The sequence below is a fragment of the Neocloeon triangulifer genome, unplaced genomic scaffold, assembly GCF_031216515.1.
Source record: "Neocloeon triangulifer isolate White Clay Creek 2 clone unplaced genomic scaffold, ASM3121651v1 ptg000012l, whole genome shotgun sequence".
Classification (NCBI taxonomy): Eukaryota; Metazoa; Arthropoda; class Insecta; order Ephemeroptera; family Baetidae; genus Neocloeon; species Neocloeon triangulifer.
Window position 1 is genome coordinate 5639683 of NW_026775554.1, and position 20265 is coordinate 5659947.

The window sequence follows — 20265 nt, forward strand, 5'->3', positions numbered from 1 at the left end:
CGGCCTCATGGAAATTGGCTTTAATTCTGATTTGGCCTTGAATGCTTTTAATCTATATCCTTTGTGCTTTAACTTAAAAGCCTAAAAGGGTTAATTGATACTTCAAGTAAACAAGTTAATTAACAATAACACAAATAAAGTGATGGTTTATTCTTAATACTAAACAATAATTGGTCCAACTAACGAGGAATTATTATAGATTAAATATTCTAATGCTGAGCTTTAAGTTTTGGACTGAATTAGTGAACGGATTAAGCTGATTAAAAGAGATACCACATTTAATATAAATGGATTTGACAAAGAGTTAAAAAGTGTAATTAAACAGTTAAATAATGTCCATCCAATAAAACGGATCAGATTTAATTTTTGTTTCAGAGCTGATCCTCATCCTTCCTTTCTTTTGAACAAGTAGGCGGTTGAACTAGAAAGCGTGTCTGGGACGGCGCGAATAAAAAGGAACACATATAACGGTGTTGCTCCTGGACTTTTTTTTCATCGGTCCACATTCACGCCCGCTCTCTTTTTCATAAAATAAACAAAGAATGAAAAATACGGTATATTAATATCAAAAGGGCCCAACCATCGGGAGGTCCGCCAAAAACCCAAATGCCTTGGATTCGATTTGGCGAAAACACTTCAAACTCTCCCTCTACATCATTGCCCCGCATATATCTCTGGCGCGCGCTTTATGCCTTTTATGATGGATGGGTTTACTGACCTAGTGCAGTATTATTAAGTAATGTGCAGTCAGCAATCTAAGTACAGTTTCATGACGTCATAAACAGCAGCGCGTGGAGTGTGCAAGCACTTTTTCGCCGCTGCGTTTAAGACAAAACAATTTTGCACTTAAATCGTGAATTGCACTCAACACACACAGACGGCACTCTAGTTTTACGCGTCTCTTTGCACTAACAAAATTTTACGGTCGGCGCGCTCTTTTGTGTGGTTTTACTTTGAGCCACTCAAAAATAGCTCTCGTTTGGCCACTGCACGTCAAAGAGCATGGAAAGTTAAAATTTTGATGTTTGTTTATACAAAGTAAAATATTTACATAATTTGAAAAAAATATGTTTGCACAATTGCTGTTTTATGTTTATTTCTCATTATATTCTGCAATCTCCTCTAAAGTTAGACCCCTAAAAAAACTTTTACTGGAGTAGGCTTAGAAGATAACCGCACACATTGCACTATTGTAGTGAGTGTGAATTGATAAGCTTGAAGACAGCAAACCAGAACCAATGGCTTAACCATGTCAAGAAGGCGCAAATCAGTCTGGCAAATTCAATACAAAAATTTTATTGACTGAAAAAAGTTAGGCATTGTCTTATTTCCGTTCTCATTAAATTTTTTAGTTAAGCATTGAGACAGTTGGATTGTATAATGAGCGCAGAAGAGGCCAATTTTATTTTTAATGAAATACTCAAGTTACAATGAAGGTCGGCATTACAAAACATTATTTTAAAGTATCATAAAACTGTGAGTTAATAAAATTGATAAGAAATAAACATCCACTCTAACTCATTGATAATCACTCTCTGCACTCAAATGCATCTAGCTACATAAAAGTAAGGGAACGAAGCAGGGGTAATAAGCAAGCACACAGCCTAAAGCGGTGAACACTCAATATTCCTGATTTTAACTAGTACACATAATTGCATCAATATTGTAGTAAAAATATTGATATATCTTTCACAACATGCATTTAAAGGGGTGCTCTTTGTTTCTATTAAAGATTTGATAGATAAAACGTCATTTGGCGGAGTAAATTATCAAAGGTGTTCAAGGCAATTGGGTACAATTTTGGATTCAGCAAAAGGCAAAGTGTCATGCAAGGTTGCCAAAAGTCAGTCTCTATTTTCCAGCGCTTTTCTTGCTGCCTTTGGTCTCAATTTTGTCCTCAACGTTGAGCAGCAACTCCTTCAGCTCGTCCTTAAAAGAAACGTCAATATCATTTTTAAATTATTTTATGATTACATACTAAATCATAGGTGTACAGGAGCTTGCTGTTTTTTAATTGGTGCTTCTTATTATTCAAGACGGAAATTGCATGGGGGAGACAGTATACGGCCTCTTCTTGAGAATTTGTCACCTGATAAATTTTCAAAAATTAATATTTGATATTTTAAAACAAATGTGTGGTTTTTCTTACAAGTGACAGGTACAAATTGGCTCTGCAGACTTCGCACTCGTATTCATTGTCCTCTTCGGAATTACTCCTTGCCTTTTTTGAAGACTCCGGAAGAGGTAGACGCTCTGAACTTCTAAGACCTAACAACTTCAGAGTGTCCCTGTGTTGCTCCTCTCTCTCCACAGTGGCTTTGATCAAGGGAAGAGCCATCTTAAGTACATCTGTGCTGCAGCGATTGTCCTCAGCCATGCTGAAGAGCAACCTCTCTAGGGAGAACATTGTTGGTTCGCTGCTATCCTTCAGCTCCTGAATGACGAGATTAAATTTGTGTGGAAAAGAAGATGTAAGAACTGACCCTGAACACAGCTTGTGCAGTTTTCAGCCATCGGGGTTGAGCAAAGTAGACGCTCTCACTGACCAGGTATCCTGTGCTGATGCTCGAGGTGAATGCCCTTGGAAAAACAAGAATAAACTGGCCAGGCTCTTGCACGGTTCGGCAAAGAGAGACGCCGTGTGAGATCAATTGTTCAGGAGGCACCTAAATAGAATACATCAATTAGAGCAAAAATTTTTTTTCCTTTCCTGACAGCATACCATTGCAGTGTCCGATGAAAGCCAAATGTTTTTATCCCTACAATACTTTGGCACTATAGTCGTCATTGCGTTTTTGAAAGATGTGCTGTGGCTGTTCGGTATTCCGTACCTTAAAAAACAAAGATATGACAAAGTCAAATTATTATGGAAGCTATTATTACCAAATTTTGCTGGCGCCGGTGTGCAGGTACTCGATCCAAGGCAGACCGTGTGGGTCTCTGTACCAACAGAATGTTGAAAAGAGCATTCCGACATGAAGAGTGGGCACCGTAACGCCCATCACTGATCCCATGCTGCGCAGGATGGTGCCATTGTTGTTGCTCAGCACCTTCAGATTCCATGGATGCTTGGCGCAGGAGCTGTTCTTGTTTGTTGGAAAGCCATAGCCCCAGACCCCAGAATCAATGCTGCCAGAGTGGACGCACACGTGGTTGGTTCTTTCTCGGGTGATGCGCCAATATTCGGCTTCCACCTCAGTGGCAGGCGGCTCAGTTGTTTTGAACCACATGCTCATTGTGTTTCGAGCAATGCGATAAAACGCACTTAGGGGCATATTTCGACCCTGCAAAGTTTAAAAATTTCTTAGTTAAAATTAAAAAGTTATTTAATTTGAAGTCTAAATTGATCATCTGGTGTCAGCAAACCAACAATAAATTCTAAGCAACCTACCTTAGCAATGCATTCTTCACTTTCATCATAATTGTCATCAACATCCTCGTCTTCGTCTGACGAGCCATCGTCGTTCTGCTGTTTCTCGTCCCAATCCTTTTGCACTTCGTCAAGCAGCTCTTGCTTTTCAGTTGGTGACAAAGTGTCATAGGCCAGCAGAAACTGGCAATAAATTTCATCCAGCTTGGATACCCTGTCCTGAGCCGACTTTGGAATTTTCATGGCCTCCGCAACCTTTTGCCAGCGCTTCTTCATTATCACTCCCTTTAGCCCACCGAGACTGCGCACCGTTTGCGAGAATTTTGGCAGGTCTATTTCCATACCCCCAATCTATAGATTTCACAATAATATTATTTCAACTAAATTTGTTATTTTTCTACATACCCATGGAGGATGAGTGTAAGCCACATTCTGCTTTTTCAAAAGTTTTTTAATGGCAGCCGTTTCTTTGGCGTTCGGGCCCCAGCGGTTCACCATCTTATGCACATACTGGTTGTAAGCCATGAATCGCATGTCATCACTGACCTTGCACTCCGGCTGGAAAATATATTTTTAATTGTCAAATTATTTTCAAAAAACAACTGCATACCTTAAAAGAAGATGGAGGTACAATTCGGCAGATGCCAAATTGCTCAGCCTGGGCACTAATTTTCTCAATGTACTCGAAGGGATCCTGGAACTCCCTTTCTGTGGGACGAAAAACTGGTGCTTCGAAAACAGTGCCATCTGTACCTCCAGTTGTTGGGAACTTGGCAGGCGTTGGCTGAGGCTCAAATAATCTGACAGCCTTCGTTTCCTTTGAACTATTTCCAAAACTACTTTGCCTCTGCAATGGCACTCTGCAAGTTTTGAGGAATAAATAGGTTGTCTTTAAAAAGTAAAATAAACTTTATACTTCTTAGGTACACTTTTACGTGTTATAGGTTTTGGCGTTGATGGTGCACTCTTTGTTGTGGTCACAGGCGTAGTCGGTTCGGGTTGCTTCTTGGCAGCTTGTGCCTGCACCTTAGGAGTGACTTGGGGAGAAGACTTAGAGGTGGAGGCTGTTGATGAGGAGCTCTTTTCAGCAGGGGCCACTGATGGCGATGCTTTTGGAGTTGTCTTGGCTGCTGGTGGGCCTGTTTTCTTTGGCTGTGCTTTCAAGGTTGTTTTTCCAGCAGTGGCAGCAGGGTGTTGAGAAGATCTGCAAAAGTTTATCAAAATGATCATTAAAAAATAAAGATTCATAACAGATATCCCCCCAATGTTAATTAAAAAAAAAATCAAATTTATTAATTAATTTTGTACTATTCAGAAATCAATATGAAACACAAACCTAACGAGGCCTGTGGCATTCATTGGCGATGCGAATTTTCCTGACGGGTTTGTGACTAGTTTCGCTTGCATGACCACCCTCTGGTTTGGTCCTTCGGTGCCTACTTTCACTTCTACACCCTGGATCTGCTGGTTGAGTGGGACGCCAGGTTGGATCGGAATGAAGAAAAGTCTGTCAGAGCCATCAACTGGCTTGCTCTCTGTTCCAACTGTATTTTTTGTCTTCTGAGCACTCGACTTTTGCACAGGGGCTGAAGCATTCTCGTCAAAGTTCACTTGCACAGCAATTGAGCTCTGCTTCAGGCTTGAAGCTGGTGACAACTCCTCCTTCTTGCGCCTGAATGGAGGGCTGGTCGGCGTATCTTCCTCAGGATCAGTATCAAAGGCGTAGACACTGTCCTCCTTCTCCGGACTGAAGGCGCCTGCACTCTTGGCCACGTTCTTTGCTCGAACACCTTTGAAAATGGCCTTTTTCTCGCCTCCCTTGTCTTGCGTTGTAGCCTTTTTGGAGGTTGTGGCACCGGCAGCTGAAACAATACATAGGTCACTATTGTAGAAGGTTCAGGGAAGTTTGCTCAAAGGTAAAACCAAACTTACCGGTGGTGTATTAAAAGAGGAGGAAATAAGAATCGTAGACCACACCAATTTTTTTTAATTAAAAATAATAAGTCTAACATGCTATTTCAACAAAGTATGTCCACTACCACATTATTTTAACCCAGCAGCAAAAGCTCGAGTCAACAGAAGTCGGGTTTTGTAAGGTACACATCAATTTAACATCACACTTTTCTATACACTGTGATTCTTTTATTTCTAAAGTATTGGTTACAATGGAAACATATTGCACGGCTCTGACTAGAAAAATGTAACAACATAAATTATCTCAAATAATTATCTTTTGCTACGGACCAATCCACAAGTATAATCTCAAAGAAACCAGGCACATTCCAAACCAAAAGCCTAACCGAACATAATCGTAAGAACATTACAAATTATGTGGATTAACAAACAGTTAAAAACTAAGTACAAAATAAAAGGGTCATGCCAGCACCGCTCCCATGATTTAAAATATTGAATGAAACAATAAAGTAAAATGTATGATTAGTCAGAAACTATATACTTTTTAATTTGGAAATCAAATAGTCAATCTCTGTTATCACATATACTTACGAATTTGGGCCGAGCTCTGTGGTTTCACTTTTTTGCTTTCCTCTGTTACTTTCGGCTCCTGCTTTTTGGCCACTGGTTTCTTTGCTTCTGGTGTTGGAGGTTGAACGGTCAGTGTTTGGGGTACAGGCAGCACAACTTTGTCTGTAGGGACCATCATGTACTGCACCCCACCAGTGGCAGTTACAATGGTTTCCTTCCGACAAACGATGTACTTGCTCGGAGATGTTGCTGCAGACGTTGACGCCGACGGGATGAGGACCAAATCTTGGCTTGTCGAATTAATCATTACAAAGTTTGGGGCTGCAATCTGACCGGTTTGTGTGATCTGGACTGCTTTAGCTGGAGGTAGATTAGGCAAAACCTTTGGATCTTCAGGTTTGCTAACAGCAAGTTTAGTAACTGCAGGTTTTGGTGCTATTTTAATTTCTGCAATTTTCTTGGGCTCTTTCTCTGCATCTTTTTCGTTTACAGCTTTGGTCATCTTTTTCAACTTGGCCGGAGAAGGTGGGTAAATAGCCGCAGATTTCTTGGCATAGAACTTGTCGTTGCTCTTTGGGAGCAACTTTGCCGGTGGTGGGACAACTGAGGCTGACTTTTTGGCAATCAGTTCCTTTCCCTGTTTCGAATCAACCTTTTTTGGCTCAACTTCCTTCTTCTCAGCGGCACTTTCCTTCATTTTCTCAGCTTGTTGCTCCTTCTTTTTATTTGGAATGATAGGCTCGTTGATTAAATCCAAGTCAATTTCGTCTGCTTCCTCCTCCTCCTGCTTGTTAAGCCTCTCCAAAGTGCTGGCAACCAATTCTTGAATGCACGCTTCAGTAGATTTCCTCACATTCAAGAACTTTTTCTTTGTAAACCTCACTAGTTGGCTCATGCTTTGAGCTTTGATTGCGGCTGATTTTGCCTTCTTGCTCATGTAAGTGGCAGGTTTTGCTATTTGCTTTTCCAGTTCTTTCTCTTCCTTCTTCTTTTTCTCTTCAGATTTCTTTATCTTTTTATCCAAAGTCTCGTCCTCAGAATCAGAAGACTTGAACGTTTCTAAAGCAATGCTGCCTCTTGTTTTTCTCATTGGAATGGGAGAAGATTCTTTTTTCTTTTCGACTGCCTTCTTTGCCGGACTTTGTTTTGCTGCCACAGCTTTACAAGTATTTTTTGTCTCCTTCGGTTTGTCTGCATTTCTAGGCCTGCCCGGCAGTCGTTTTACAGGAGTGTCTTTCTTTTCCTCTTCTTGCTTGGTGTCAGTGTTGATTTTTCTCCGCTTGTTTACCGGCGATTGAGAATTCTTATCCTCTGAAACACATAAAAAAACAAAGTGAAGAACATACCATTCAAATCCCTGGTGAGTCTAAGGTACTCCGCTGTAATTTTTACACTTCGATCAAGCTCTAAAAAAGTTTCATTTAAGTCAAACCTGACTGCCTCCGCAACTCTGGGAAGCTGTAAAGAGAAATGCCATCACTCTCTTCATCCTCGTCGTCTTCGTCTCCTGGACTCATCCATTTTTGGCCCAGTAGCTCCATGTAAATTGTTGCTGCCTCCTTAGTTTTTCTACTGAGCCTGAAATACGAGAGCAAAACAATAGAATTTAATTTTGGAAAGGCCTCTTAGTACCTCGGAGTAGGTGCAGTGGAATTTCTTTTAGGCTCACTCTTCTTTTCAGATGAACTTGCAGCAGGCGCAGAGCTTCGAGTCTGAAGACGGGCCTTTTTCTGCTGAGCAGTTTTTGCCAGTTGGAAAATCTTCTTAGCAGCCTATAATACAGCATTAGAAAATCTTTTAATAGCAAATAAATAGTAACTAACCTCATTAGCAGATTTCTTGATAGGCATTTTCTTTGCTACTTTAGGTGCAGCTTTTGGTTTATTCACCTCTGGCTTTTCTTCTTCCTCTTCAGAATCAGACTCTTCAGATTCTGATTCATTTTCCCTTGAATTTACCTTGGAAGGAGTAGCCTTAGATTTGGTCCTCTTGGTCATTGGGAGCGCTTTTGGCGCCACTCTTCCACCACTTCTAAGTCCTACTCTGCCTGTACTCTTCTTCCTCTTTGTCACTGGAAGGACAAGTGAGGCCAGCTCGGTAGTAATTCCAGAACTGCGGGTGGAACGCCTAAAGCAATTTTTAATTTAATATGAGCTCAGGCATTCAACAAGCTTAATCAACCATACCATGTTGATCAAGTTGAAAATTGATTGTGTGAAAATTTGAGTGATTAGTTTAAAGAAAGGAGTTCTAAATTTGTACTTGCCTATCTTTGGCCTGTGACTTGGCAGGCGCTGCTTTGACCACCGGCTTTGTTTTTACAACTTTCACTGTTTTAACAATCTTTTTGGGAGAGGGTTTCTTTTCAATAACCACTCCCGATCTGGTTCTTGACAAACTTTTATCTTTTGCTAGAAATATTTTTAAATAAAAATTGTGTATACATATATTTAAATGACTCTTTACCCTTTTGTGCAAGTTTGTTCAGCACTCCAGATCTAGTCTTGGACGTGAGCCTCTGCTCTTGGTACTTCCTTTTCAAAGCCTGCACTGTACTCGACGTTGATGCTTTCTTTGAATCTTTTACAATCTCCTTTACCTTCTTGCTGACCATCTGGAAATTCACATATAATAAAAATTATTCATAATAATAAAAACTTTATATACCGGATCAACCGGGGCTCGCTCAGCTTTGGAAGAGATTGCTTTGCTGGTGGTGTGGCCATTGACAATTGGCTCTTGATCAGAATTCACAGGCGCAGGTGGTGTGTTGAAGAAATTCAATCTCGTGGGTAGAAACGAAGACCCTAATCCAAATAAGAAATTAGGAAATAAACCACACAAAAAGTGAAACGAACCCCTCAAACAAAGGAATGTTAGGAAATCAGTGGTTTTCGGTCTCTTTGCTGGAAGCATTTCAGCCACAGGTTCAGGCACCAATCCGTTTGCCTTGGTCTTGTCCTTGACAGGGGTCAAGGAAGGACTGCTCAAAGATGATCCTTGTGCAAACTTTCTCTGAGCATGAACTTTGGTCCTGAAAATTACATTTTTTTTATAAAATACTAGTTCAGAAGTAAAAAGACAACAAACCTCTTCTCGATGTCATCATTTTGAGCCGAGGTAGCCACTGGGGTGTCACTACCTTCACGTTTCCGCCGTCTATTCGGGTCGTTTCGTACAACCATCATTTGAACGCTCTAAAACCTGCCAAAAAATCTAAATGAAAATGGATACAAAATGTAAGTTGTCGGTAATGAAAGTATTTTATGTTAACTTTTCATTAAATCTTAACGAAAATCAATAATAGCTTCATGAAAATTCGGAAGGAAATAATATTAAGAAATAAGAGCTTTGCAAAGTAAAAGTTTAATTTTGTTTTGTTCAAACATCAAGCTGCTTCTTCAATGGAGGAAAGCAACATGCAGGTCGTGGAAAATTTCCAAAATAAACGACCCGAAACAACGCAGTGGTTATAATTTTCACAGTAAAATTGAAACTGAGCTCGAAGGCAACATACTCAGCCAGTGGAGAAACCGGAAATCGCACTAATTATCAAATTAGAAGCGAATCAATGCATCGCTTTTGAGAGAAAGCGACGATTGTTTTTGTTGTCAGCCGGTGGTTGGCGAAGCTGCCGCCGCCGGCAGCACCGGACGGGCCGGACGGCGAGGGCCGTGGCCGCTGCCGAAGAAAACACGATCAGCTGCGCTCGCTCACGGATGCAATTTTACAAACTTATTTTATATCTCGAATTGAGCCAATTAATCGTCCGACTTTGGTGCGCCACCGAGTGCTGGAGATGAGTTTCGCACGTCTGCTCGAAAAGACCGACTACCCCCGAGGCCGCCTGTAATTTTCGCAGGTCAAAAAAGAAGGAGGGACTGCCGAGCTCGGCAACTACGAAAAGATGAAATTTCATTGATCTCATTCTCTCGTCTAATTCTCCCCTTGTAAATTAACATGATCGAATACGAGCATCTCTCGTACAAACGAGAGCCAGATCTGCACAACCGATGCTGCAATGGCATGGTGTGGTGTATCAAGGTTAGCCCTTACCCAACTCAATTTGATTTTAATTTTTATTTTTTTTTTTTAATTTTCACTTCAGGACATTTGCGGCATCATTTGTGCTATTATGACTTGGATGCTGATTTTATACGCCGAATTCGTGGTGATTTATGTGATGCTGCTGCCCAGCCCATACCCCATCTACTCAGCAATCAACATGATTCTTTTTCAACTCTTTGCATTCCTGGCCTTCGCCTCTCATCTGCGCACCATGTTCACTGATCCGGTAAGCGGCACACGCTGTATGGAATTCTTAATGTGTGTGCAAACAAGGACAGAGCAGAGAAATTGACACCACCACAAAGAAACCCTTGAGAAATTTCAACTTGGCGTGTTTTTGTGCAGGGTGCCGTGCCAAAGGGAAATGCCACAAAGGAAATGATTTCCATGATGGGCTTTCGAGAAGGTCAGGTCATCTTCAAGTGCCCCAAGTGCTGCAGTATTAAACCAGAGCGGGCGCATCACTGCTCAGTCTGTCAGAGGTTTGCTCAGTTTTTTTTTTTATAAAAAAATTTCAATAAATCTTTTCTTTCTCCAAAAACAAATTATATTATAATCATATCATTATTGCAGATGCATCAGAAAAATGGACCATCACTGCCCTTGGGTCAACAATTGTGTGGGAGAAAATAACCAAAAATACTTTGTTTTGTTCACAGTAGGTATTACAACTTTCATGACTTTCAAACATTTAACTACTTTTGTATTTTGTTTCAGTTCTATATAGCTTTAATTTCGATTCATGCTCTCTTCCTATCGGTGAACCACTTCATATTCTGCATACGGCATGAGTGGAAAGAGTGCTCAGTTTACTCGCCACCAGCAACGGTGGTTTTTCTTTTGTTCCTCGTCTTCGAAGCACTTCTTTTTGCCATCTTTACGGCAGTGATGCTAGGAACCCAAATGCAGGCGATTTGGCATGATGAAACTGTAAGTCTGAACATTTATCAAGATAATTTTTTAGTTAAAATAGTTGGAAATATAATTTTTAAGACATGTTCCATATCGATACTAGTTAAATTAGTTTTCTTATACTTTTGTTTCAAATTTTAGGGTATTGAGCAACTGAAGAAGGAAGAGGCTCGCTGGGTGAAGAAGAGCAGGTGGAAGAGTATTCAGTCCGTTTTTGGTCGTTTCTCGCTTGCGTGGTTTTCGCCGTTCTCCAGTCCTCAACTACGGAGTAAAGTGGAGTCATATTTGCACTCGGTTTGATTAGTTTTCAATTAAAATCAATTCCATTGTGCCACACATTTCGTGTGATGCAAGTTCAAAATTTGTATTCCAGCATCGATGTTAATCATATTATCAGCCGCTGCAGTTTCATTCAGCAAAAAACTAGATGTGCATCTAAAATTCACTGATTAATCAGAACTACACATATTTATATCCCTGAGCTTTTGCATAAAAACTGATCAATTTTTGAAGATTTAGGTTCTCAGGAAATTGTGAGTGTGGATATTTCAAAAAATAATTTTTGTGCATTTCTGTATAAAAAGTTCAAATTCACCTCACAATGACAATAACTCATCTAATTTGGTATCAACAAAAATGATGTGTCATTATTTTTGCATAAAAGTAAATTTGGCTTCAGAGAAAATTGCGTGAAATTGCTTCCTAAGTGGCGCAGTAATCATAAATTGTATAATATGACACGAGCAAGCTTTTCATTATCAAATAGGTGTGAGCAAATTAATTATATTATTTATCTCCAGTGGCAGGAGAGATGTTTTTGGTCATAATTCGCATTATAAACTTGTAAGCTGTAATAATATTATCAAATTTGCACATTAAAACTACACACTCTGTAGAACACTGGTTTTTTGAGGAAAGTGATTTTAGGTTGCTGTATTATACTGAGACTTAACACTTTTAATTTTTATGTACATATGTTTTGTCTTTTTTTGTCTGTTATTTCTTTTTTGTTTATAACTGACCGAATTTGTATTACTAACGAGTATGTACTAATGATTGTATGTATTACTTCAGTATTTCATAATTATGTATAACTTATTGGTGATATTTTTATTTTTATGAAGAAATAAGTGATTTCGGATGCTTTTTTGTTGCTTTAGGAAATAAATGTGCTTATGTGAAACGTGAATTTTTTTAACTTTCCATGTATCAAAAAATTGCTAAAAAATTGATATATCTTTTATTTTTCTTCAAGGATATACTGCAAGGATAAATAATTATATTTCTGTTTAAATTTGAATTTTTTTATTTTAAGTACTAATTATAATCATTGAAAAATTTACTGTACTTTTTTTGTATCTGAGTACAGAAAAGTAGAAAATCTTATCAAATATTCCAAATATTATCCGCGCGTTCTGATATATAATTATGCTGATAAATTAAGTTTCGGTCTATGTATTATTAACTTTCATGTTTAGGTGGTTCAGGCTCAAAGAAAGCTTTTCGCGGCTTTAATTTAATTCCCTTATAATTTTTAAATTATATTTCAATCAATGAAGTAAATTGTATCAATTAAAAAGACAAAATGGGCAAAATAATCCAAATAATCAAAAAGGCGCAGAGTGTATAAAAAGAAGTAAGCGCTGAAGAGACACCATAGCTACATTTTTGACACGCCCACATTTTACTCCAGCTGAAGGAATGGAGCAAAAATATTCACCAAATAAATGTTGCCTCAGCATGTTCTAGGTTTTTGCATTTAATTTTCCCCAATATTTTTGGTCAGTTTTTGAAATGGGTGCTCTCAGAATGTAAGTAGAATTTTTCTTTTCAGGATATTATAATTTAGAATAATTATTTATGTAGTCTTTGCCGGCTCATCACCTCTGAGCAAAATCTGAGGCGGCTTTTGGCCAGGAACCAAGTTCACCAAAATACCAGGTTGTGGGCAAAGCATAGTGTGAATGGCACCTATTCTTCTGGATTCTGCACATCCACGGTGGACTATAAAAAGAAAAAGGACGCAGTCCAGGTGAACCCGAAAGCAAAAACAAAACCTCATGTTATTGAAGTTTGGCGAAACATGACTGTAAAAGAATTAGCTAATACAATGGACAAAAGTATAGGTAAAAATTATAAATTTATTTATTTTTGTATGACATAAACTTCTTTCACAACACTGTTTAGTTTTCCATGAAAATCTTGCAAATTTAATAATAAATAAATTAATAATAATTTTCAGATCACATTTTTGAAGTTTTTGTGTATGTGGATAATTCAGCGCCATACAGAAGACCAAACTCTGTGATCCACAATTTTGCAGTCATCCAGGAAACAGCAAAAAAGTCTGGTTTTAGGTTTAAGGTGGTTCCTCACCCCAGCGAGCGAGTCGTCGATGAAGGTTCAAAGCACAAAGATGCAGTTAAAAGGTTTGATGTTACTTAAATTATTGAGTAAAAAATAATGAACTTATTCCTCAGGCCACCTGCAGACCCTTCGAAGCTTGTAAAAAGACCTCCTGTTGTCACAATCATGGGTCACGTTGATCACGGTAAAACTACGCTATTGGATTCTTTGAGAAATACAAAGGTGGTCGACTCTGAATTCGGAGGAATCACGCAACACATAGGAGCCTTTTCAGGTAGAAAATCTTTCTTAAAATTGCATCAGAAAAATAACATAATTTATTTCCAGTTGCACTACAAAACAAGGACAGAGTCACTTTTCTGGATACTCCAGGCCATGCTGCATTTACAGCAATGAGAGCGCGAGGCGCCGACGCAACTGACATTGTCGTCCTTGTTGTTGCTGCTGATGACGGAGTCATGGAGCAAACGGTTGAGTCCATCCGCATGGCCAAGGAATCTAATGGTTTATAATAATTTAAAATTATTATTATTTTTTTAAATTAATTTTTTCAAATTTTTTAGTTCCAATAATTGTGGCCATCAATAAAATTGACAAACCCCAGGCAGACATAGTAAGCTACCAAAAATATTGAAAATTTTGAAAACCATGTTCTTACAATTTTTGTGAATTTAAGGGTAGAACAAAAAAAATGCTCCTAAATCATGGAATCCAACTTGAAGATTTTGGAGGTGAGGTTCAGTCTGTTCCGATATCTGCTTTGAAAGGGACAAACTTGAAAACCCTAGTTGAGGCAATTGCCCTTCAAGCAGAAATTATGGACCTTAAAGCTGAACCTGTGGGTTATGTGGAGGGTATTGTAATCGAATCAAGGACAGATCCTGGCCGAGGGTATGAAAACTCAAATTTATGATTTTTATTTTCTGACATTTCAAATCTTTAGGAAACTGTCCACTGCCTTGGTACAAAGGGGTACCCTTCGCAAGGGATGCTTTCTGGTGGCTGGAAATGCATGGGCAAAAGTGAGAGCAATGTTTGACGATGCTGGCCGTCCACTGAACGAGGCTTTACCGTCCACTCCTGTAGAAATTCTAGGCTGGAGAGAATTGCCCTCAGCAGGAGATGAAATTATCGAGGTTGAATCTGAGGTTGGGTTTCTGATATTTTAACTTGGAAATTTCAATTTAAAAATACAATTTTTCAGAAAATTGCTCAGGATGTGATGAAATTTAGGCAAGAACAGAAAAAGGAGCAACAAGTTGAGGAGATCAAAGAAGTGCTTGAGAGGAAATCTTTGGAACACCAAAAGGTAAATAATCTGGTTGTGACATAATTCAGCAGTAAATTGATTCGCAAATTTAGGTGTACCAAACCCTTTTGGAGGAAAAACGGAAAATTGGTTGGTATCGTTTCCGACGAAAAGGGCCTCGGGAAAAAGAATTTGTCAAAAAAGATGAGGGTCCTGAACTCAATATTTTGGTCAAAGGTATTATTTTAAAAGAGCGTATATTTTATTTTCTATCAAATATAATATTGCTCGTTATAAAAGGTGATGTGGATGGCTCCGTTGAAGCAATCCTGGACGTTCTTGAGACTTATGATGAAGAAAGACAGTGTAAATTATCTCTTATACACTATGGCGTGGGCATGATCACCGAAAACGACATTGAGCTGGCATCAGCCTTTGATGGTTACAAGATTAAGGAACTCCCAAATTGAATTATTTTTATTTTCCCTTTGAATTTCAGGAATGATTTACACTTTTAATCTGAAAACACCACCTAGATTAATGGATTTGGCACGGCAGAAATCAGTTTCTGTGAAACCTCACAATGTGATCTACAAATTGGTCGACGACATCAAAGACGAAGTCAGCAGCAGGTTACCTCTCAAGAAAGTTGAGGATTCTGTTGGTGAGTTGTTTTCTGTTATTAGTAAAAAATAATCCTTTAATTTTGAATAATTATTTACAGGCGAAGCCAATGTTTTACAGTTTTTTGAAATTACTGACGGTAAAAAGAAAGTTGGCGTTGCTGGCTCCAGATGCATCAAGGGGATGCTTAAAAAATCAACTCCAGCAAGAGTTATAAGAAATGGCGAAATTATTTATGAAGGTATTATAACTAATGATATTATATATTGTATAGAAGTTTTATAACTGCTTTTGATATGTCAGGAACTGTTTACCAACTGCGGCATCTCAAGAATGAAGTAGACTCGGTGAAAAAGGATGTTGAATGTGGAATTCGACTTGACAAGAACGATCTCCAATTTGAGCCGGGCGACATCATTCAGTGTTACACATTACGGGACGAAACGCAAAAATGTGAATGGGACCCTGGATTTTAAATTGAGTCAATAAAAAAAGATAAGACTGTTAATGAAGCAAATTCATTTTAATTATTCGAAAAGTACACAAGGTTCAAAATATTATGATAACCATTAATTAGCAAATCAATCATAGGCCTTTTTAGAACCCAGTTTCATTGCACCGCCTGTACGATTTGCTCTTTTTGCCTCAAGCTCTTTCTGACGCTGAAGCCTTTTTTCTTCTCTCATCCTTTTTGCCTCGTCCATTTTATTATCTATTAAAATTATATGTTAACTTAACAAAATTTACAATTTTTTTATTTTTACCTTGTGAAGCATCATCTAATGGTTCCCACCCTGCGTCATCCCAATCGCTGTGTGTTTTAGTTTCCGTCTAGTACATAGCAAGATAATTATATTTCAAAGAAAAAATCGACTTAAAACCTACTCTTTGTGTTACGCCAAAATTTCCTCCAATAAAGTCTATATTAGAACTGCCTGGATGATGAGAACTGGCTGGTTTTGCAGTCGATGAATATTCTGGTGCCACATTCCAATTCATTTCTCTCCTGCTTACTGTTGGTGTGGACTCCTCAGGTATCTAAAATTTAATTTATGATAAGCATGGATACTACTAAAGTTGTATAATTAAATTACATCTTCAATCGCTCCCCAGTCCTCAGTGTCCCATCCTTCATTTCCTGCACCAACGTTATCTGGCACAACTGCACTTTTGCTTTTGGCAGGTGAGCTCTAAAGAATTTGTCAAATTTAATTGATTTACACAGTTAAGGTATTTGCAGCAAGTGCTTACATCCATATCTCCCCAATTTTCTCCTTCTCCCTCCCAATTTTCTTCATAATCCGACGTGGAATCAGTCACTTTGACATCTTCCTTGTCAATGGAAGAATTAATACTGGAAGTCCCAGTCGATGGTGTTCCAGATGAATATTGATCTATAATTAACCACGTAACTCTTAAGAGAGGATAAAAAATGGTAAATTCTACCTGATCCGATTTTAGGCGCTGCTTTACTGTTTGCAGCTTTTTCTGTACTGCTCCTGTAAAACTTGGAAGTGACAGCACTGACTGCCCATCCAGTCCAGGTTGCGGACGAGTTTGCGGAATTAGCAGTGGCAGTGTTGACGTCGGCCTCTGTTCACAAAATAAAATGTTTTAAATTGTTCCGAAAACTCAAAAAGATTATCAACAAACCCATGGACTCTTTTAGACTAGGATCCTCGCTGACCTTTTCCAGTTTGCCTAGGAAACCCTTGATTGTTCTGAACGCATTGTCCCTGACACTCTTTTCCGGATCGCTCGTCAACTGGCATAAAGCAGGTAAAATTCTTGCAGCAACTTCTTGGAGGAGGAAGTATTGCTGAGTTGCCGCAAGAGCCAAGATGCCTTTAATAATAAAATTACATACATGGCTTGTACAGTGAAGGACGAAAAGACATACCAGCATTTCTGGCTGGAGGGAAAGGGTCCCTCATAGCCCTGACAAATGCCGATACAAGAACTTTTTGTCTTATCTGAGGATGCAAATGATGGGCAATTTTTCCCAGGCACACTGTTGTGTTTGTTCGAATTCCTCCCTAGACATAATAGAAGTTTTTAAAATAAATATGTGCAATTGACAACCAAATTGGAAACTCAACTTTTAGAACAATTTAATTATTTCATATCAGTTTCAAAGCACTAACCTGGTCATCCTTTGCCTGCAGTCTTGCAAAATGCCTCAGAACTTCTACATTCAAATTATTGTAGTTAAGCTTAGGTGCTAAGTGTAAAAAGGACTGAAAATTTACAATTAAGTAAATCATCAAAAGAAAATTTAATTTTGCAAATATCATACTTTAACTGTTTGCTCCCTTATTGTCGGATTGGTGTCCATGAAGCCGTTTGCAAGTTGAGGGAAAATTTGGTCGTTCACAGTTGATGGTTGCAAATGACCTGGAAAAATTCCAATATGAAGCAATGAAATAAATTTACGATTACTCGTACTTATGAAAAGCTCCAGCTGCTGCAAAAGTCTTATTCGGGTGGCTCGGTCGTTAGACGAAAACAACTTGACCACGCAAGGCACAATTTTCTTTTGATATTCCGCCTCGGGCAGTAATGCTCCCAGCTTGAAGAGAGGTGCCAACACAGGTGACCCAGCATCTCCGTACTCGAAAGCGGTGATGAGCTGGGGGAGAATTTTGTGTCGGCAAATGCTTTCTGGGAATGCATCGAGTTGGTCGGAGAGTGAGGCGAAAAACTTATTTTTCTCGTTCTTCTCTTTAATTTGTATTTCCTCAAGGAAGAGAAGGGCGTCGACAAGGTTATTGCAGAAGTACGAGCCGTTGCGCCTTAGCCTGGAGATAACCTCGGCAGGGTTTGGTCGGTTCGCAGGACTTTGGCCCGTCATCTCGTTGTAAGCAGGAATTAAAGCCTTTGGAATCTATGAAATTTTATGTATTATTTTCACTTAAAAAATTCACGAATCATAAAAATTCCTTGCAAAAATATTATTTATTTGAGCTTATTCTTTTTTTTACTCAACTGACCTTTTCTATACTTCTCAAACTTGAGCTCTGAGGTAACGGTCCATTAAATGCTTCCCATATCAAACATCCAAATCCCCACATATCACTGGAACTGAAAAGAAAATTACTTATGCAGAGATTTATGGTGGAAATAAATGTTTTACAATTTGGTAATAAAACGCTGTTTGCTGTGGTCTGAGTATTCTGGTGGATTGTATCTATCCAAGCCACTGAGCATCTTCTGTGGCAACTTGGGTCCTTCTTCTACGCTCGAAACATACTCAAGACCTCCGAGTTTCCATTCTCCGGCCGAGTTGACGTAAATTGAAGACATGCAGATGTTGTTGTGACGCAAGTTGCAGTCGTTTATCAAAAAGTTCAAAACTCTCTATTTAATGGGTAAAAAAGATAAGATTTTTGCAATTGCTATTACAAGACACAAGTTGTACCGCGATTTGGTAAATTCCCCAAGAGAGGTACAGCGACTTCTGTTGGCCAGAGAGAGACAATTTTGACAGGTGCGATTCAAGCGGCTCGACACTCTCCGTCGCGAAAAACACACCTTTGTCAGACTGGAAATTTTAATTAAATATTATTTAAAAGAAAATTAAATCAATATTTAATAATTATTTCAACCTCAAAGCCATCAAAGTAGGGTAAAATGTACGGGTGCCGGAGGGTTTTGAACCTTTTCATCGCACCCTTTGCCAGCTCAAACAACTGGGCGCCGGTTTTTGCATCGAAGCTGAACACCGACACTTCATCACCAGAACTCTGTAAAAATTCATAATTTTAGCTCGTGGTTCAGTCCGACGAACAATCGCAAATGATTTAACCTTTTTCTTTCCCTTGTGAATGCTCCAAAGGGAGCGACCTCTGTCCAGGTCGTTCCAGACCACTTCGCCGATCTCGAATGGAAAATCCTTGGTAGGATCGCGAGCAAAAAACGACCACATTTTCTTTTTCAGTGCTCGCTGTCACCCCGAGACGGTGGTATTATGCAAAATTTTCCGACAATAATCTAATTTACGTCTCCACGGCTTGTCTGCGTATCATGTTTACATCACTCGCCCAACCAGCTGAAATCTGAATGCAAAATTGTAAACCAATCGGAGAGCCGATCGAGCAGCCAATCAGGATGGGGCAGATGAAATTATGCTTCCAAATAGCGGCAAAAGTGCGTGCGAAACAATTTTCTGCTATGAAAGAATACGGAATACACATTTTTAAATCTGACTCTTTGCCATGCCGGGAGAGGAACTTTTGAGGAATAAATGGCAAACTAATCTGGATAATATAGAGTCATAGACTTCAGCATCCTGATAATACATAATAAATTCCATAATAATTTATGACACTAATTTAAAAAAAAAAAATACAGAAATTTCGTATATTTTTTTACTAATGTCGAAATTCATTTTAAAAAATTAACAAAATACGACAATTTCAATTCCAGACATGAAATTAATACAATGCTTTTTTTATAATAAATAAAATTAATTAGTAGTTTAAAATAAAAATTGATGGCATTGGTGCTGAGATTTTGTTTGCGCTTTTCTTTTACTTTTCATTGAGAAAAAGGTGTCATGTAATAATCGATAGAAATGCTTTCTTTCCTCTCCCTCAATCTTTTCTTTAAGTTTCACAAAGCTCGTCATCACAGCTCAACCCTTTGTGACGTGGCGCATGTCTGGAATGAATAATTAATGAACGCAAATTAACGCGGCTGGAAATCAGAACGTCTTCACTCTCCCCCAATTCACCACAAGACGTCAGAATGTCACATAGTAGGCTGAAAATAAGCATTTTCTGCATTTTGATCTCATTTCTGGGAAAAAGTGTTGCGGTGCATTTCAACGTCAGCTGCATTTTCAAAGTCTGCGAGAGATTCCACATTAGAAATTTGCATTTGCTCGACTTTGCATATGGAGGAGGCTCCTCTGAATTTTTACCCAACACTATTGACGAGTTTTCTAACAGAGGGATAAGAATCGCTGGGCATCAAATGAGCGACGGAAAGCTCCAGCTGAAAAACTTGAGCCGAGGTTTGCACGCCCTGAACACAGCCTACCTGCTATTCAACTTAGACCCTGCTTTTCCACTACAAAGTCTCTCAGTAAGTTGTAATTAATTTTAATAAGGCCAGAATTAAGAGAAATTTCTGGTTAAAGTATAGCTAATTTTCCCAATTTTTTAGAACAAAATAAAAAAATTTAGTCTCT

The 20265-nt window shown here is 38.8% G+C and overlaps 4 protein-coding genes across 5 annotated transcripts; 2 read left to right on the forward strand and 2 right to left on the reverse strand.

Moving 5' to 3' along the window:
• Positions 1 to 200: 200 nt before the first annotated feature.
• Positions 201 to 9520, reverse strand: LOC132198166 (protein Jumonji). Of its 2 annotated transcripts, none has more exons than XM_059622017.1 (21): positions 9372 to 9520; positions 8945 to 9058; positions 8713 to 8888; positions 8522 to 8661; positions 8321 to 8468; positions 8121 to 8265; positions 7678 to 7966; positions 7487 to 7626; positions 7287 to 7432; positions 5876 to 7165; positions 4707 to 5232; positions 4287 to 4574; positions 3981 to 4230; positions 3776 to 3928; positions 3392 to 3721; positions 2884 to 3284; positions 2723 to 2831; positions 2484 to 2666; positions 2150 to 2434; positions 1979 to 2089; positions 201 to 1929 (listed from the first exon to the last, which is right to left on the reverse strand). In XM_059622017.1, the coding sequence occupies exons 2-21, from the start codon at positions 9040 to 9042 to the stop codon at positions 1852 to 1854; spliced, it is 5286 nt and encodes a 1761-aa protein (XP_059478000.1). In that variant the 5' UTR covers positions 9043 to 9058; positions 9372 to 9520; the 3' UTR covers positions 201 to 1851. The 2 variants fall into 2 exon arrangements, with proteins under 2 accessions (XP_059478000.1, XP_059477999.1); XM_059622016.1 differs by having other exon boundaries at positions 7678 to 7981.
• Positions 9510 to 12008, forward strand: LOC132198169 (palmitoyltransferase ZDHHC3). Its single transcript, XM_059622021.1, has 6 exons — positions 9510 to 9898; positions 9963 to 10148; positions 10268 to 10404; positions 10496 to 10580; positions 10640 to 10852; positions 10976 to 12008. The coding sequence occupies exons 1-6, from the start codon at positions 9815 to 9817 to the stop codon at positions 11132 to 11134; spliced, it is 864 nt and encodes a 287-aa protein (XP_059478004.1). The 5' UTR covers positions 9510 to 9814; the 3' UTR covers positions 11135 to 12008.
• A 500-nt stretch (positions 12009 to 12508) lies between these two features.
• LOC132198168 (translation initiation factor IF-2, mitochondrial) lies at positions 12509 to 15599 on the forward strand. Its single transcript, XM_059622019.1, has 14 exons — positions 12509 to 12645; positions 12701 to 12960; positions 13077 to 13263; positions 13315 to 13475; positions 13529 to 13705; positions 13765 to 13814; positions 13878 to 14092; positions 14145 to 14349; positions 14406 to 14510; positions 14564 to 14687; positions 14751 to 14891; positions 14950 to 15114; positions 15175 to 15315; positions 15378 to 15599. Exons 1-14 carry the CDS (start codon positions 12629 to 12631, stop codon positions 15548 to 15550), a joined length of 2121 nt encoding a protein of 706 aa, XP_059478002.1. The 5' UTR covers positions 12509 to 12628; the 3' UTR covers positions 15551 to 15599.
• Positions 15574 to 19112, reverse strand: LOC132198167 (N-terminal kinase-like protein). The gene is made up of 16 exons (XM_059622018.1): positions 18880 to 19112; positions 18680 to 18817; positions 18493 to 18615; positions 18208 to 18431; positions 18065 to 18155; positions 17520 to 17958; positions 17371 to 17468; positions 17219 to 17311; positions 16975 to 17110; positions 16728 to 16919; positions 16521 to 16667; positions 16326 to 16468; positions 16169 to 16264; positions 15960 to 16112; positions 15839 to 15905; positions 15574 to 15786 (listed from the first exon to the last, which is right to left on the reverse strand). Exons 1-16 carry the CDS (start codon positions 18997 to 18999, stop codon positions 15656 to 15658), a joined length of 2391 nt encoding a protein of 796 aa, XP_059478001.1. The 5' UTR covers positions 19000 to 19112; the 3' UTR covers positions 15574 to 15655.
• Between the last annotated feature and the right edge of the window lie 1153 nt (positions 19113 to 20265).